The sequence below is a fragment of the Anopheles moucheti genome (assembly GCF_943734755.1).
Source record: "Anopheles moucheti chromosome X unlocalized genomic scaffold, idAnoMoucSN_F20_07 X_unloc_1, whole genome shotgun sequence".
Classification (NCBI taxonomy): domain Eukaryota; kingdom Metazoa; phylum Arthropoda; class Insecta; order Diptera; family Culicidae; genus Anopheles; species Anopheles moucheti.
In genome coordinates, this window is record NW_026453515.1 from 816,118 (window position 1) to 829,563 (window position 13,446).

The 13,446-nt window shown below is 36.7% G+C and overlaps 1 protein-coding gene across 1 annotated transcript; it reads right to left on the reverse strand.

The window, feature by feature from the left end:
- Positions 1 to 3,099: 3,099 nt before the first annotated feature.
- On the reverse strand, positions 3,100 to 3,809 carry LOC128307492 (uncharacterized). Its single transcript, XM_053045373.1, has 3 exons — positions 3,700 to 3,809; positions 3,518 to 3,625; positions 3,100 to 3,446 (listed from the first exon to the last, which is right to left on the reverse strand). Exons 1-3 carry the CDS (start codon positions 3,728 to 3,730, stop codon positions 3,100 to 3,102), a joined length of 486 nt encoding a protein of 161 aa, XP_052901333.1. The 5' UTR covers positions 3,731 to 3,809.
- Between the last annotated feature and the right edge of the window lie 9,637 nt (positions 3,810 to 13,446).

Consider the following 13,446-nt stretch of genomic DNA (forward strand, 5'->3'; position numbering starts at 1 on the left):
GTTCTACCGCACGCAGCAGCAACCGCCCTACAGCAGCCCGATATATACAGTTTATTAACAGATGTAAAGCGTAGCGTAGATAACTTAACTGGTGAAATGTCAAACTTGCGAAAGGATATTACGAAGATGGAAAAGCGTATAGGAACGTTAGAAGCTGTAATTTCAGTAGTACAAAACACCGTTTGCGATCGAGACACGGGAAATATTATCAGGTCGCAGTTTGAGTTCGAAAAAATATCCAGTGAAGATGAACTAGCTGTATTTGAGGAAAGGATGTCAACGGATGCTGAATATTATGAAAAAGTTGCGGATTGGCTTGATATGGTCATAATAGAACAGGATCCGTTCAATAGAATGCACCTGGCATTGGATTTGGTTTTCGAAAAATCCTTTTTGCCTTTATGTAGTTGGCGAGGCGGTTCAATGCCAGGTGAAAGAAAAATTCCCATGGCAGCTCAAGTTTCAGTGCTTAGGCTTTTCAAGCATGTGGCAAGCAATCGCTACAGTATAGGAACTGATAAATTAGTTCATGACTTTTTCCTAAAAAAACTTAGATATGCTAAAAATAGAATTTCATTACAAAACTATAATAGATCGCGATGTCATCGAAGGGACACGTTATGAGACGGTATTTGTGAGCTGCTTTTTTATGTATTTTATGTTTTAATTATGTATTTATTTTTATGTATTTCCGTGTTAGTAAGTGTAAGTAAGGACAATATGTTGCAAACTAAATTATTTGACAACCTTTATGCGGCATAAATTAAGTCGTTTTGTGCTTTCCTTGACTTTGATGTTTTCCATGTGTATCATATTTTAACAAAAAATGTATCAAACAAATCAACATGTTCAACAAAAAAAACTTATCTTCGGTTCTAAAATTTGTAGCTATTCAAGAATATCACAGTAGCGCAATACGTAACACTTACACTTAGCACAGCATGGACGATTAACGCGTCGTAATTGTATACATTATTATCCAACTGACAAAAAAAGAAGTCAAGTCTTAGAACTATGGATGCAAAGACAACATGGCTTGCTTGTCAAAAATAATTAAATAAATAACATTCATAACAATTTATACTTCGTACTAAACTAAACAATCATGACATTTCAGGCCGTTTGCCTATGACAAAGTATGCAGGAGGGGTGTTATTATAAGCCCTTCTCCATTGTCTATTTTTACAGAAACAAGCTTGCATTTTATATCACGAACATCTACCTTTATAATAAATCGAGATAAATCCTTTATATCAGTCCTAAACGTATGCAGTACGGTAGAAGAAAACGAATTCACTCGGAACAGTTCGTATTGCTTTTGGAACTGATATGCGTACACAGCTATTGTTGATCCTTCTAGTGCAGCACGGCAATATTTCATAATCGTATTTTTTTTTGTTAAGAACCACTCATTTCGATGACCTTTTTTTAATATAAAATCAGTTTTTATGTGCAGCGCAATATTGTGGCCTTTTGTAACGAGCCGTATGTTTTTTTATCTGTGGTCCTCTGTTGGTATTTTTATAATCTGTTATCTCTGCTATTCGATTTACCACTTGTTCCAAGCTTCGGCTACCATTCCGCAGCAAACGTTTAATGCGTTGCAGGTCGTTTTCAAAAGGATAGGATGATACCTCCTCCAAAGAACCGAACCTACACACGTCATCGTAAACATGTTGGATGTTATGGACGTTACTTGAAATTAAAGTTTCGTCATACCACAAGTCGAACTCATTCACGAATTTATCCAACATTTCCCCTGCCTGTTCCCAATGTTGTTCGTATGTTTGAGAGGAAAGGAGTGTAATTCCACAGTATAACAGCAGGAAATGTTGGTAGTGTGCAGAAGGAATGGTATCCTTGAGGACTACGACGCTCACGTAATGTAAGAATGTGCGTAGTTCTGTGCCTTTCCAGTAATGTAGGTACTTAAGACTTCGCATCTGTCGGTGGATTTCAGACGGAAGCTCCAAGTTTTCTAAAAAAGAGGATATTGCATTGGTCTGTTCCACGCTCCACTTTGTTCGGAATCCAACACGTCCATGCATCCACCCGTTTAACAGCTTTTTCATTACTCCCAGGTCGATCAAATGTAAACGGTCGGAAACAATTACATCGCGAATCACGTCAAAATTTACAATATCGGTCAGGGGAGTTGGTCTTCTGATATGCATCGGGTATTCGTTATTTTTAAATTTCAAATCGGTGCGCTTCAAGGCACCAGTTCCTTTGTAAAACATCCTTCTTGTCGCAGAATCGTATGTACCGATAGTCTCACATTTGATACAGCCGCTCGTACCATTGTAAGACACAACACCTAAAAAAAAAATCAATTAGAGCTAGCAACAACAAGAATTTGTTCAATACAGACCTTTGATGAACGCACGTGCAGGAGAATCAGCGATAATTGCCCGTAAGTTTAATTTATAACTGCTTCCATTGATATTTAAACCATTTTCCTGCAACGCGTTGATTTCTACGACAAATGGCCGCAGGTATTGCTCCACTTGTTTTGGCTTTGATGGGCCACAAAAAATTGCCACTACCATAACGGGTACATCCGGCATTTCACACAATTTCATAAGAATTGGCCAGAACTCTGTTGGCCCACTATTATGAAGTGGAAGTCCATCCATGGAAAAATCAACCCATATTTCTTGAGTTTTTGGGCTTGTTTGGCTTTAAAATTTGTTACAAAAAATATGTTCGTGATGTTATTTTTTTTTTTCCTTTTTCGTAGTGTATGTTATGACTTACAAGTCATATTTTTATTCCATAACCGGATAGTCAATCCTACATACGGCCGTCGCTACCAATATATCGCCGAGGCACCTCACATTTATGTGCTACTACACAAATATTATCGAACACTGATTTCATGAGCTCCTCGTGTTCGAATACGTTCTCAGGTTGAGAAATTGGTAAATAAGGAAGGACTACTACTAATCACAATGAAACACAATACACTAAAATTCGACACAGTGAACACAGAATGCAAAACACGAATGACAGAAGACGGAACACGAAGCACAGAACACGTTGCAGAACACGTCACGACTAATGCACCATAATAAACTAATGTGACTAATATAGTAACAATTACCTGAAATATTCCTGTAGACAATTGCTGATGCCATGATACCAGAAACGACCACCTTCAATTGTAGAAATACAAGCGGCTGTATTGGTCGGTGTACGCATTAACGTTCTGGCGTCTTTCGGTAGTGGAAAATCAGTTTTTTTATGCAAAATTTCCAAAAGCGAATTTAGGGCATGATGCGTTTGGTTCGTTGATAACGCCCACGATCGAAGCTCTTCTCGGAAAGATAAATCGTCGGAAATTTGTTCGAATGATTCATCCTGCTCACTATAATCTTGATCATCGGACAAAATATCTTCGTGGCCATTAGAGACGGAGCTAATTATCGGCTGCAGCATTGGAGAAGCTACAAGTTACGCATACCATTTTTTTACAATGTTGAACACATTACCTGCGCGTAAAATGTATAGTACTCACCGATTGTCCTCGTTTCTTCCGTGTCCATATTTTGTCTCAGAATATTTTCTTGGCCATCTAAATCGGTATGCATCTCTTCTGGCGATCCGCCCTGCAACACTGATCGAGCTAAAACACATCCAATCTGTATTAGTAATTACGTAGGAAACATTTCCGGCGTTGATAAAATTGATGAAACTCACCTTCTGTTCTAGATCTGTTTGTCTCTTCCATCTCGTTCGCTACACATTGTTTCAGATGAAGAGCAGATCTATTATTGCGGATCTTGTACACCGAACCAGTCGCACGGCTTCTTTTGGATTCCATTTTGCACCTAGTACCGAGGGATCCAAACAGAACGCTGTTCTCAAAGAAACAATATTGGCACGAATATTGTACGACATGTACACGTTATTTACTTACCACAGTATTCAGAAACAATAGAGATCGAATATTTTATCACTAGCGAAAGATTATTGCACAGATTTCACTAAAAGGGCAACTTTAAGCAGAGTAGATGTTGTTTGATCACAGGCCAGGCTTTGTTTACATTTCTATTTCATTCAATCTGTCAAAGCGGTAATCACCGCAGACAAAATGCAAACAAGCCATGGAAAAAGATGAAGAAGAGCAATAGATCGCACCAATTCGATCTTTTCATGCGGGAGGAAATCAAAGACGCAAACCTTTGACGCAAATTTAGCCAAGATTCGGAACCACTCTTGCTGATTTAGCTGCGCGCAGAACCAAACGACGCTTGATTCGACCAAAAAGGCTCGGACAACGTTAAAAAAATCGTCGAATTGTTTGTTGGGAAGGTAATCCAAAGCGAAACCTCGAATACCGTCTTTTTCGTTGGGACGCTTCTATCCTGGATAAAGGACAAGTTATCAACGATTAAGGGCGACAGCCAATCCTATTCGGCTTGAAGCAAAAGGGTTTAACCATATTTTATATGAAAAGACCAGCCTTCATATTGGGTATAAATAAGTGTTACTCTGTGTATCTGTCCCCTGTGCATGCGGAATATGATCCGGGCAAGGTTATAACCTAGCCTGAATCATTCGTTCACCGGGAAGTGGGTAATCGAATTACGATAAATAAATCATTTCCAATGCAAGGTCACATCATGCAGGCTGCATCAAATTCAAACCACTGGTCCATCAATCGATTTAAAATGCTTTAAAAAATAACTCGAGACCCGTTGCAAATACCCATGATCTACATACCACTTCGTTCTGGTCGAAGAAAGTGTTCCAGCTGTTGCAATCCATCTCTAGGCTGCCGGTATTACTCCGTTCATTATTTTCACAATGATACAATTCGGATTGTGCAACGCAAGCCAGCCACTTGAGCGCTTCATGGACGATATATTAGCGGATCCCAATGTTCTGGAGGTGTTTGTTGATGATGTTTGCTTCCTCCACTGAAAAGGAGCATCGAAACATGTTAAAATTGTATTCTAGCATCTCAAATCGAATGATTTATTACCGGCTGATCGGATATCGTGGCAAGGGCAGCATCTCGTCTTCCAGCGTAGGCTAACAGCTGTAAAGCTAACAGTAAAATATTTGTCATACCTTGTCGAGAACTTACAATTGAAACCGGTCAACGTCTGATCACATATTCACTGCACTTTAGCTCCTACAAGCATCCACATGAAGATATTCGGCACTTTAGGGGGACAAATCCACATACCGGAAAGAACCGTAACTTATTGAAATTATACTTATTATGAAAGATAGGTACTGCCGATGAACAGAAGCTGCATCTCTTCCTAATATGTTAGCAGAAACATTGGCTAAGTCATTTTGCGCATGCAAGTTTTCTCCGTTTGGTGTCTCTCGGATGTAATATAGATCAAATATATAGATCTGACAACTTTACATTCCAATGTGCTCTAAAGGAACACAAATGTGGTGTTGCGGTGAAATTTTTCGTTTGTTCTGTAAGAACAGTTAACAATAAACAACGCGTTTATGACCGATTTGTTAATAAATAATTCAAATGCGAATTTTTTTTACCATTTCAATCTCCTACGGAGCAGAAATCAAATGAGATCATACTTATTCTGCTGTATGATCTCATTTGATCTGACTGAGGCTTGATCTTGATCTGAGGCCCAATACTTCTATACTAATTTTTCATTTTGGCATTCATTGTAGTATACTGTGTAATTTTTTTTATTTATGGGATATATATTTATATTTATATGTATATGTATTTATATTTAAGTTATGCGGATCGTGGTCGATTCATAACAAAAAAATAATTTTTATTTGTAACTACACCTTCAACACATGGCTTACGACGACTTAAGGCTGAGCTGGCTTTCCCTAACTCGACCTATTTTATTCTATCTTTTCGCAACTTCAGCGTTTCTCGGTCAGCCAATCGCGGTTGGTTGTACATCCGTCGTTGGTGTTCCCACGATGCGTTCATCAGTCGTCAGCATTCCAGTGGTTGTGGTCCCACGATTCGTTCATCAGTTCCTGAGGGTTGTCTTCCGGTTGAGGGTTGTGCACGATCGTACATGTTTGTTGCTAAGCTGTGGTGTCTGCGTAACGCCTCCTCCCTAAGATTCGTCATTCGTCCTCGATTGACTGGTGTGCATAGCGAATCTCGGAAGTTGTACTGTCTTCTTCTTCGAGGTGGTGTTGCTTGCGGTAGTGGATCTCATCTCGATCGGTCGTTCTTCGATTCTTATGATCTGTGGGAATACCCTTTTTTGGATTTTCCTTTTCAGTATGGAAATTCTGCATACATAACATGTTCCCAATAGGAAGATGATTGCACCGGTGATCATTACGTATTTTTCGTGACGTAAGTATTTGCTTATTTCTTGCAGCTTCGGTATCTTCTTCATGTTGTCGATCTCGATACGTTCGAACTCGTTGTTCGTTATGGATTGCTTAATCGTGTGCATTGCTTTTCCATACATAGGTGCTAGGTATTCGCCGACATATGATCGTTTTGGTTTCTTCGTGAACGTTGCGTTCATTATCGTTATTGAACAGTCTTCTATCTCGACGATTGTTGGTTCGCTTACTGTTCGATTTTGTCCACAAGAATCTGTTATCAGAACGTTATCATTAGTGTCAATCAAGACTATGCCTCTAATTATTTCTTTGAAACGGACAGTTTTTCCTCGTCGTGTGATTCGACATTTGGGAGTACGGTGCGTTAGCATGTTGAAAATACAATCATCTGTGACTGGTAGGTTGCTGTCACAAATGCTGCAAACGGATGTTTGTGCATAGATGTAGGAAGAAATAGTAAAAGTGACTTTATTGGACAATAACACAACCGTTTCCAGTGACGTTTCGAGGGAGACTGACTCGTATCGTTCAATCTGCTTGTTCTTCGTCTGATTGGGGTTGCCATCGCGCAACACTGGGTGTTTCATTTCATACATATCCTACATAGATGTCATCTCCGAATTTTGTCACCAGGTTGAAAGGGATGTCCACTGTTGAACCGTTCATATTGACTGCCTCTTAGTTGATCAGGTCGTAGACATTTTCTGCTAACATGGGAAGTTTTATCAGGATGATGATGTTGTTTCCGTCTGTTGTTGCTTTTTACGTATTGGAATATCTCATTTAAAAAGCTGATTTCTACTTTTTGTTTCTTGAGTTGTTGGAAAATAAATATCTTCTCCTCGCTAGACATAATGTTTTTGTTTAAAAGATTGTTTTTCGCAAAAATTATCTGTTCTTCTATGTCTTCAATTATCTCGATTATTTGATCCGTTACAAATATAAGGTTAATGATTTCGAGATCTATCTTATTTACTTTAATTGCTTCTTGTATCTCGTTGCTTTGTTTTTGAATCTTGTTGATTGTCATAGACGCATTGTTAATCCTGTCTTGTAGAATTGTGTTGATTTTAATTTGTTTCTCTTGATTCTCAATTATATTGTAATTCATGTTCTCTATGGTTTTATACTTTGTTCAATCATTGTAAGATCTTCGCTATCTGGATTTCCTGCAATGAATTTTATCGCTGTTCCTAATATGTTGATTAGTGCTCGTTTTTGTCTTTTACTTGTTAAGGCACTCAATTTTTCTTTGACTTTTCCTATTTTTGCTGTCAGAGTGTCCTTAATGTGATCTGTTACATTAAATGATTTAGAAAGTTTTTCTACGTTATTGATTTCCTTTTCGATTTGCTTCATATTGATGTGGTGTATTATCCGATTGTATCCTATCTGAATCCTTGCTGTTCCGATTTTGAAAGCTATTATTCCATTGTTGCCTGTTACTTCTTTATACGTGTTGGCTTTTACTTGGGCGATCATGTACAATCTGGAATTGAATGAAAAACGTTTTAGTGCTTAATTCGACCTTCATGAATTTTAATATTTTTTGTATCCTTGAACGTTAAAAATTGGTCTGAATCTACCGTGCAGAATTTGAATGGGTCTTTATCTTTGGTTAATCTTTGCGATATTTTGATACACTTATTTTCGCCAGGATGTAAAGAAGAGGGTTTTTCGTTGTCTCGGTTTTTATTTTCGTATTTCTTCTTCCTTTCGAACTTTTTCCTGTATTTCTTCTGTGTTTGTAGTAGTGGAATTGTTAAAAATTACATCTCTTCGTTTATGTTTTGTAGATTCGTGAAAAGTATTGTTATAAATATCAATTACTATCCCGGGCGGCCCGGTGGCATGCTGGTAGCGGTGCGGTCTTCACACGAACGGCCCAGACCAAAATCCCATCCGGACCAATCCCCCGTAGCAAGGACTGACTATCCGGCTACGTGGTAAAATAAGTCGATACGGCCAGGCCGTACTAACAAAAAAAAATATCAATTACTATATTTATATGATCTTTAAGTGAGAGATTTCGAAATTTTTCTTTTGTTGTTCTAAAAATTTCTATCAAAGTTGAATGAAATCTTTCTACGATGCCATTGGAACTTGAGTTGCTAGCAAAATGAATTTCTATGCCAAGGTCGTTAAGGAATCCAACAAAATCTATTGATCGGAAAGTTGGTTCTTGATCACTCATAATGGTTATTGGCCTTCCAAATTGCCGTATGTGTTCAGTTAAAGCATTTCTAACATCAATTATAGTTCTTGTGTTTAAAGGAATGGCATTTGCAAATTTTGACAATGAATCTTTTATGGTGAGCCATTTTTGACTTTTTAAAAAGAATATATCGATGTGAACTCGTTCGAATGGTTTTTCACCAAAAGTACTTCTCCTTATAAGCTTGGCAGGTTTTCTGTTGTATTTTGATTTTTTACACACACTGCAAAGATTGTTAAAAGTTTTCAATTGTCGATCGAGTTCAGGAAAGAATTAGTTTTGTAAAATTTGTGTTTTGTTTTCTTTCGTTCCCCGATGTCCATAATTATGCGTTTCCCGTATGAGGTCATCTTGTTCTTCGCTCAATCGGACGTCTTCTAAGAATTTTTCTGAAATGAATACTTTAAAAGTTCGATTAGTTGTGAAAAATTTGCAAAAAGTTTCCTGAACCAGTTGTATTAGTTCTATTGGAACTTTTAGACAGTTAGCGCCTTTGAAATTAATTCTTGTTTTGAGTATTTCAAAAATATTTGCTTCCGTGTAATGTTTTTGGACGATGATGTGTCTGTGGTACGTTGGGAATATTTGTTCGTAAGCAGACATTTCAATATTTCCGATTTTCAGAAAAATCTGATTCTTAAATGAATTAATCGGTTTTTCTGTGCATGGGATAAAACAATCATCGCTAGTGTCTGCTGAATGGGCTGTCATTGTGCTGGAATCGTCAGATTGTGTGTTAATATTAACTTCTTCAGGTTTTATCCTGGAAAGAGCATCTGCGACCATGTTTTGTTTTCCTGGTTTGTAAATTATTTCATAATCGAATTCTTCAAGTGCCAGTCTCCATCGAATGATTTTGTTGTTAGCATTCGTCAAACTGTATGTAAGAGGTTGATGGTCAGTAAATGATTTAAATGTTCTGCCGTATAGGTAAGGTCGGAAGTGTTTCACTGTCCATACTATAGCAAGTAGTTCTTTCTCAGTTGTTGAGTATTGATCTTCTGTTTTGTTCAATGTACGTGAAGCGTATGCTATGGGTCTGTCTTTCCCAATTGGTCCTTGTGATAAAACTGCTCCGATTGCAAAATCACTTGCATCGGTAGTTAGGGTAAAATCCTTTGAAAAATCTGGGTAAATTAAAATAGGATCCAATGTTAAAATTTGTTTACATTTTTCGAAACACTGTTCTACTTCTGCTGTAATTTCGATTTCTACGTCTTTTCGTAGCAAGTTGGTTAATGGTTTCACGACTTTGGCAAAGTCTTTTATGAAATGTCTGTAGTAACTTAGGATGCCGAGAAATTTTCGAATCTCTTTTTCGGTGTTTGGTAATGGCCATGATTTAATTGCCTGTATTTTGTCTTGGTTGGGTTTAACTCCCTGTTCGGTAACCGTATGCCCTAGAAATTGAACTTCTTTTCTGAAAAATTCGCATTTGTCAAGTTGTATTTTCAGATTTGCTTCTTAAATTTTTTCGAATATTTTCGACAAATCTTTTTCGTGTTCTTGCAATAAGTGGAGAAAAAATAATTATGTCGTCCATATAAACAAAACAACATTTTCCTACGTATTCTCTCAGTATGCAATACATTACTCTTTAAAAAGTTGCTGGTGCATTTTTCAAACCAAAAGGCATTCTTGTGAATTCGTATTTTCCGCCATTGATGGAGAAAGCTGTTTTTTCGAAGTCTTCATCTGCAAGTTGAATTTGATGAAATCCGGAAACCAAATCTATTGTCGAGAAGTAATGAGCTCTGCCAAGTTTATCCAAAATATCGGTAATATCAGGGATTGGGTATTTAACGTTTGCCGTTTTTTCATTTAGTTTTCTATAATCGATAACCAATCTGAATTTTCTATTTCCTAATGCGTCCATTTTTTTGGAACTATCCAAACAGGTGAAGTGTATGGTGAGATTGATTCTTTTATAATTTCGTCATTTAGCATTTTCTTTACTTGTTTTTGGACTTCTTGTTCGAACACTTGTGGGTATTTGTATGATTTTGTGTGAATGGGAATGTCATCCACGGTTCGAATTTTGTGTTTTATTTTATGTGTAAAAGATAGCTTTGAATTTTCTTCGTAAAGAATGGATTTGTTTTTTTCTATTATGTTTGAGATGGCTTTTTTTTCTTCTCTATTCATATGTTCACTTCTAATGTTAAAATTTGAAGGAGAACGTTTTTTGTAGTTCATGTCAGAGATGATATTGTAATCGTCTTTAAATAAAATATCTTGAGAGTTTATTTCGCATACGAGTTCTTTTGTTTCTTTACGTATGGCGACTGTTGCAATTCCGTTTCTTGCTCGGTATAAGCCAGGCAAAATAGTGATGCAATGAAGATTTAGTTCTTCATCGATAATAAACTCATTATTATGATTTATTTTTAAATTGATAAATTGGTATTCCTGGTTTTGTAAATTTATTGTTTGTTTCTCTGGAAATTTTTTATTGAGCTTGAATAATTTCCTTCCTATTTTCAGTGTGTTTTTGGAGATGTCGAGGTTAGCTTTAAGGTCTCTTAATGTTTCGTATCCAATCAGACCATCGAAGCAATTGTGAAATTTAAAGACAAAAAATTTCACATTCTTCTTTATGCTGAAAACATCGAATGTTGCCGCTTTTTGTATCTTATGTGTTCCTTGTGTGTTTGTTACGTGAATTCCTTGCTCTTGTTTGCAATTTTCCAAATTTACGTGATCGGGTGAAATATAATTTTTATTAGCTCCTGTATCTATTAAAAATTTCAGCATTCCCTTTGTGGTTTGAATTTCTAAAAAAGGGATAAAATTATTGTTGTCTAAGTTCCTTCCTTTCTTGGAGTAGCCATTTGAAAATTGAATTCATCTGAAACAGATGATTCGTCTTCTTCTGTTTCTTCATCAGTTTCTTGCCTGTATTCATCCACATTTTCGTGTGTGTTGATTTGACCTTTAGATCGGTGTGTTCTCATTGACACAACTTCGCTTATCGGGTGGTGCTTAAATTTTCCCGATTCCATTTTGAAATCTTTCTTGAAGTCTGGTTTGAAATCTTTTTTGAATTCCGGTTTGACTTCTTTGTTTGTTTTATATTCTGGTTTTTTTCTGGTTTTCTTGTTTTTTGTAGCCAGATGTTGAGGGTTTACACCGTTTCCGAGCCCATCTAAACAGTTGTCAGATGCTTCTAGCCACTTGTCAACCTTAACTAAACATTCGCCATCCAACTGAACACCTGGTGCCAAACTAGCCAGTGTCCAACCGTAACTAAACATTTGCGATCTCCAAGTAGTCATGTTTATATCATAGTCATCAGATTCTTTACTTTCTCGTACGTAGGCAATAGCAACAAAGCATAATGTTTTTCGTCTAAAGTAAAGTAAAGTATCGTTTTCTGAATAATTATATATTGTCGTTATCTACACAAAATCATATATTTTTTTTAAAGTTGGTACGGGCAAACGTGTTAATGGAATTGACGTGCTTTTTTACATACAAGCTTCTCTCTGTATTCCCGTCCATTTCAATGCATAATCGTTGCTATCAAAATACTGTGTTTGCTCAAATGAACTTACAAAAACTTTTGCTGTGTAAATTAGTTATTTATTCTTGATACAAATATGATTAAAAATATTCAGCAGCAGTTTATGCAGAACAATATTTTTTGCATATTAATACAAATACATAATGTCGTCAAAAGTTATGTAATAAAATCATGAAAAGAATAACAAGTAATGATTAACAGTTCATAATAACATATTAATTTATGTATTTAAGTATATAAGTTTCATAATAAAATTATAATTATAACAGATAAAAATTAACATAATAGTAGTTTCAGGTTCTGGAGAATTTGTTCCTCACGCAAACATCCTTTGGAATATAACCCCACATGTGTTGAAAATAATTAAAACAATCTGTTGCAGTTATTAATGCTACAAGCATCTGACAACTGTTTAGATGGGCTCGGAAACGGTGTATTTAAGTTCTATGTGAAATTTTTCTTTACGTCTGGTTTGTAACTTTGCTTTTCCAACCGTTGACGATATGCTGCATTGGAGTATTGCATTGCATAAGTGTATGCTTCTTCCAATGATTCGGGTTTATGACTTCTAACAATCATTGACAGGTTTTCTCCAAGTCCGTCAATGTATCTGGTGGTAGAGATAAGTTCCACCAATGCATTAATTTGCTTTGTTGCACCCTTTAATTCTTCCGTTGCGTTTGCCGTACTCTTAATTGCTGTATCGATCTCTTTTATCTTACCGTAGTATACAGAGATAGATTTCTTTCCCAGCGTTATATAGAATAATGACTGTATATGTGATGCTAAATCACGTTTATCTCCGTAGGAATGCAGTAAAACATCTTTAATTTCCTGCCATTCTTTCGGGTTTCCGGCCGCGATAAGGATCTCACGCGCCTCTCCTATGACTTTGCTTTTAACGGTTCTTATTAGTTGTGGGTACATTGGCTCGTTTTCGAACCCTTCAAACAGTTTCAGAGAGTCTTCCACCTCCTGAATCCATGTTGAAGTTTCTCTTTTGTTTCCACTGAAACTTGAGATATGTTTAATGGGGTCCGGTGTTTTGTAGTAGGTAAATAGATCTACTGCCGGTGTTGCTGATAATCTTGCAATCTCTTCTCTGAGTGCATTTTGATTTCGCGTCAGCTGCGCGATGTGAGCGACTAACTCTTCATCGGCCATAATGTTTCTGTTTTTTAGGAATATGTTTTGCCTATTAGATCTCTTCGTTTTGAGAAGGTTCACTTGATCTGTGGCTATTCCATTTACGTACACCTGATTACACCTTCTCCTTGACTCTTATTCCAGCTACTGGAAGGAAAGTCTTGAGTTGAATGTAACTCCTAAAATGCCTACTTGTCGTGTATTCGGTATGGGTGTATTATTGAATGTATTGTCTTTTTTTGTAATG

Coding starts and splice junctions, on each gene's coding strand:
- LOC128307492 (XM_053045373.1), bottom strand. CDS start 3,730: ATGGAAGAGACAAACAGATCTAGAACAGAAG. Junction 3,626..3,699: donor AAACAGATCTAGAACAGAAG/GTGAGTTTCATC, acceptor GATGTGTTTTAG/CTCGATCAGTGTTGCAGGGC. Junction 3,447..3,517: donor GGAAGAAACGAGGACAATCG/GTGAGTACTATA, acceptor CGTAACTTGTAG/CTTCTCCAATGCTGCAGCCG.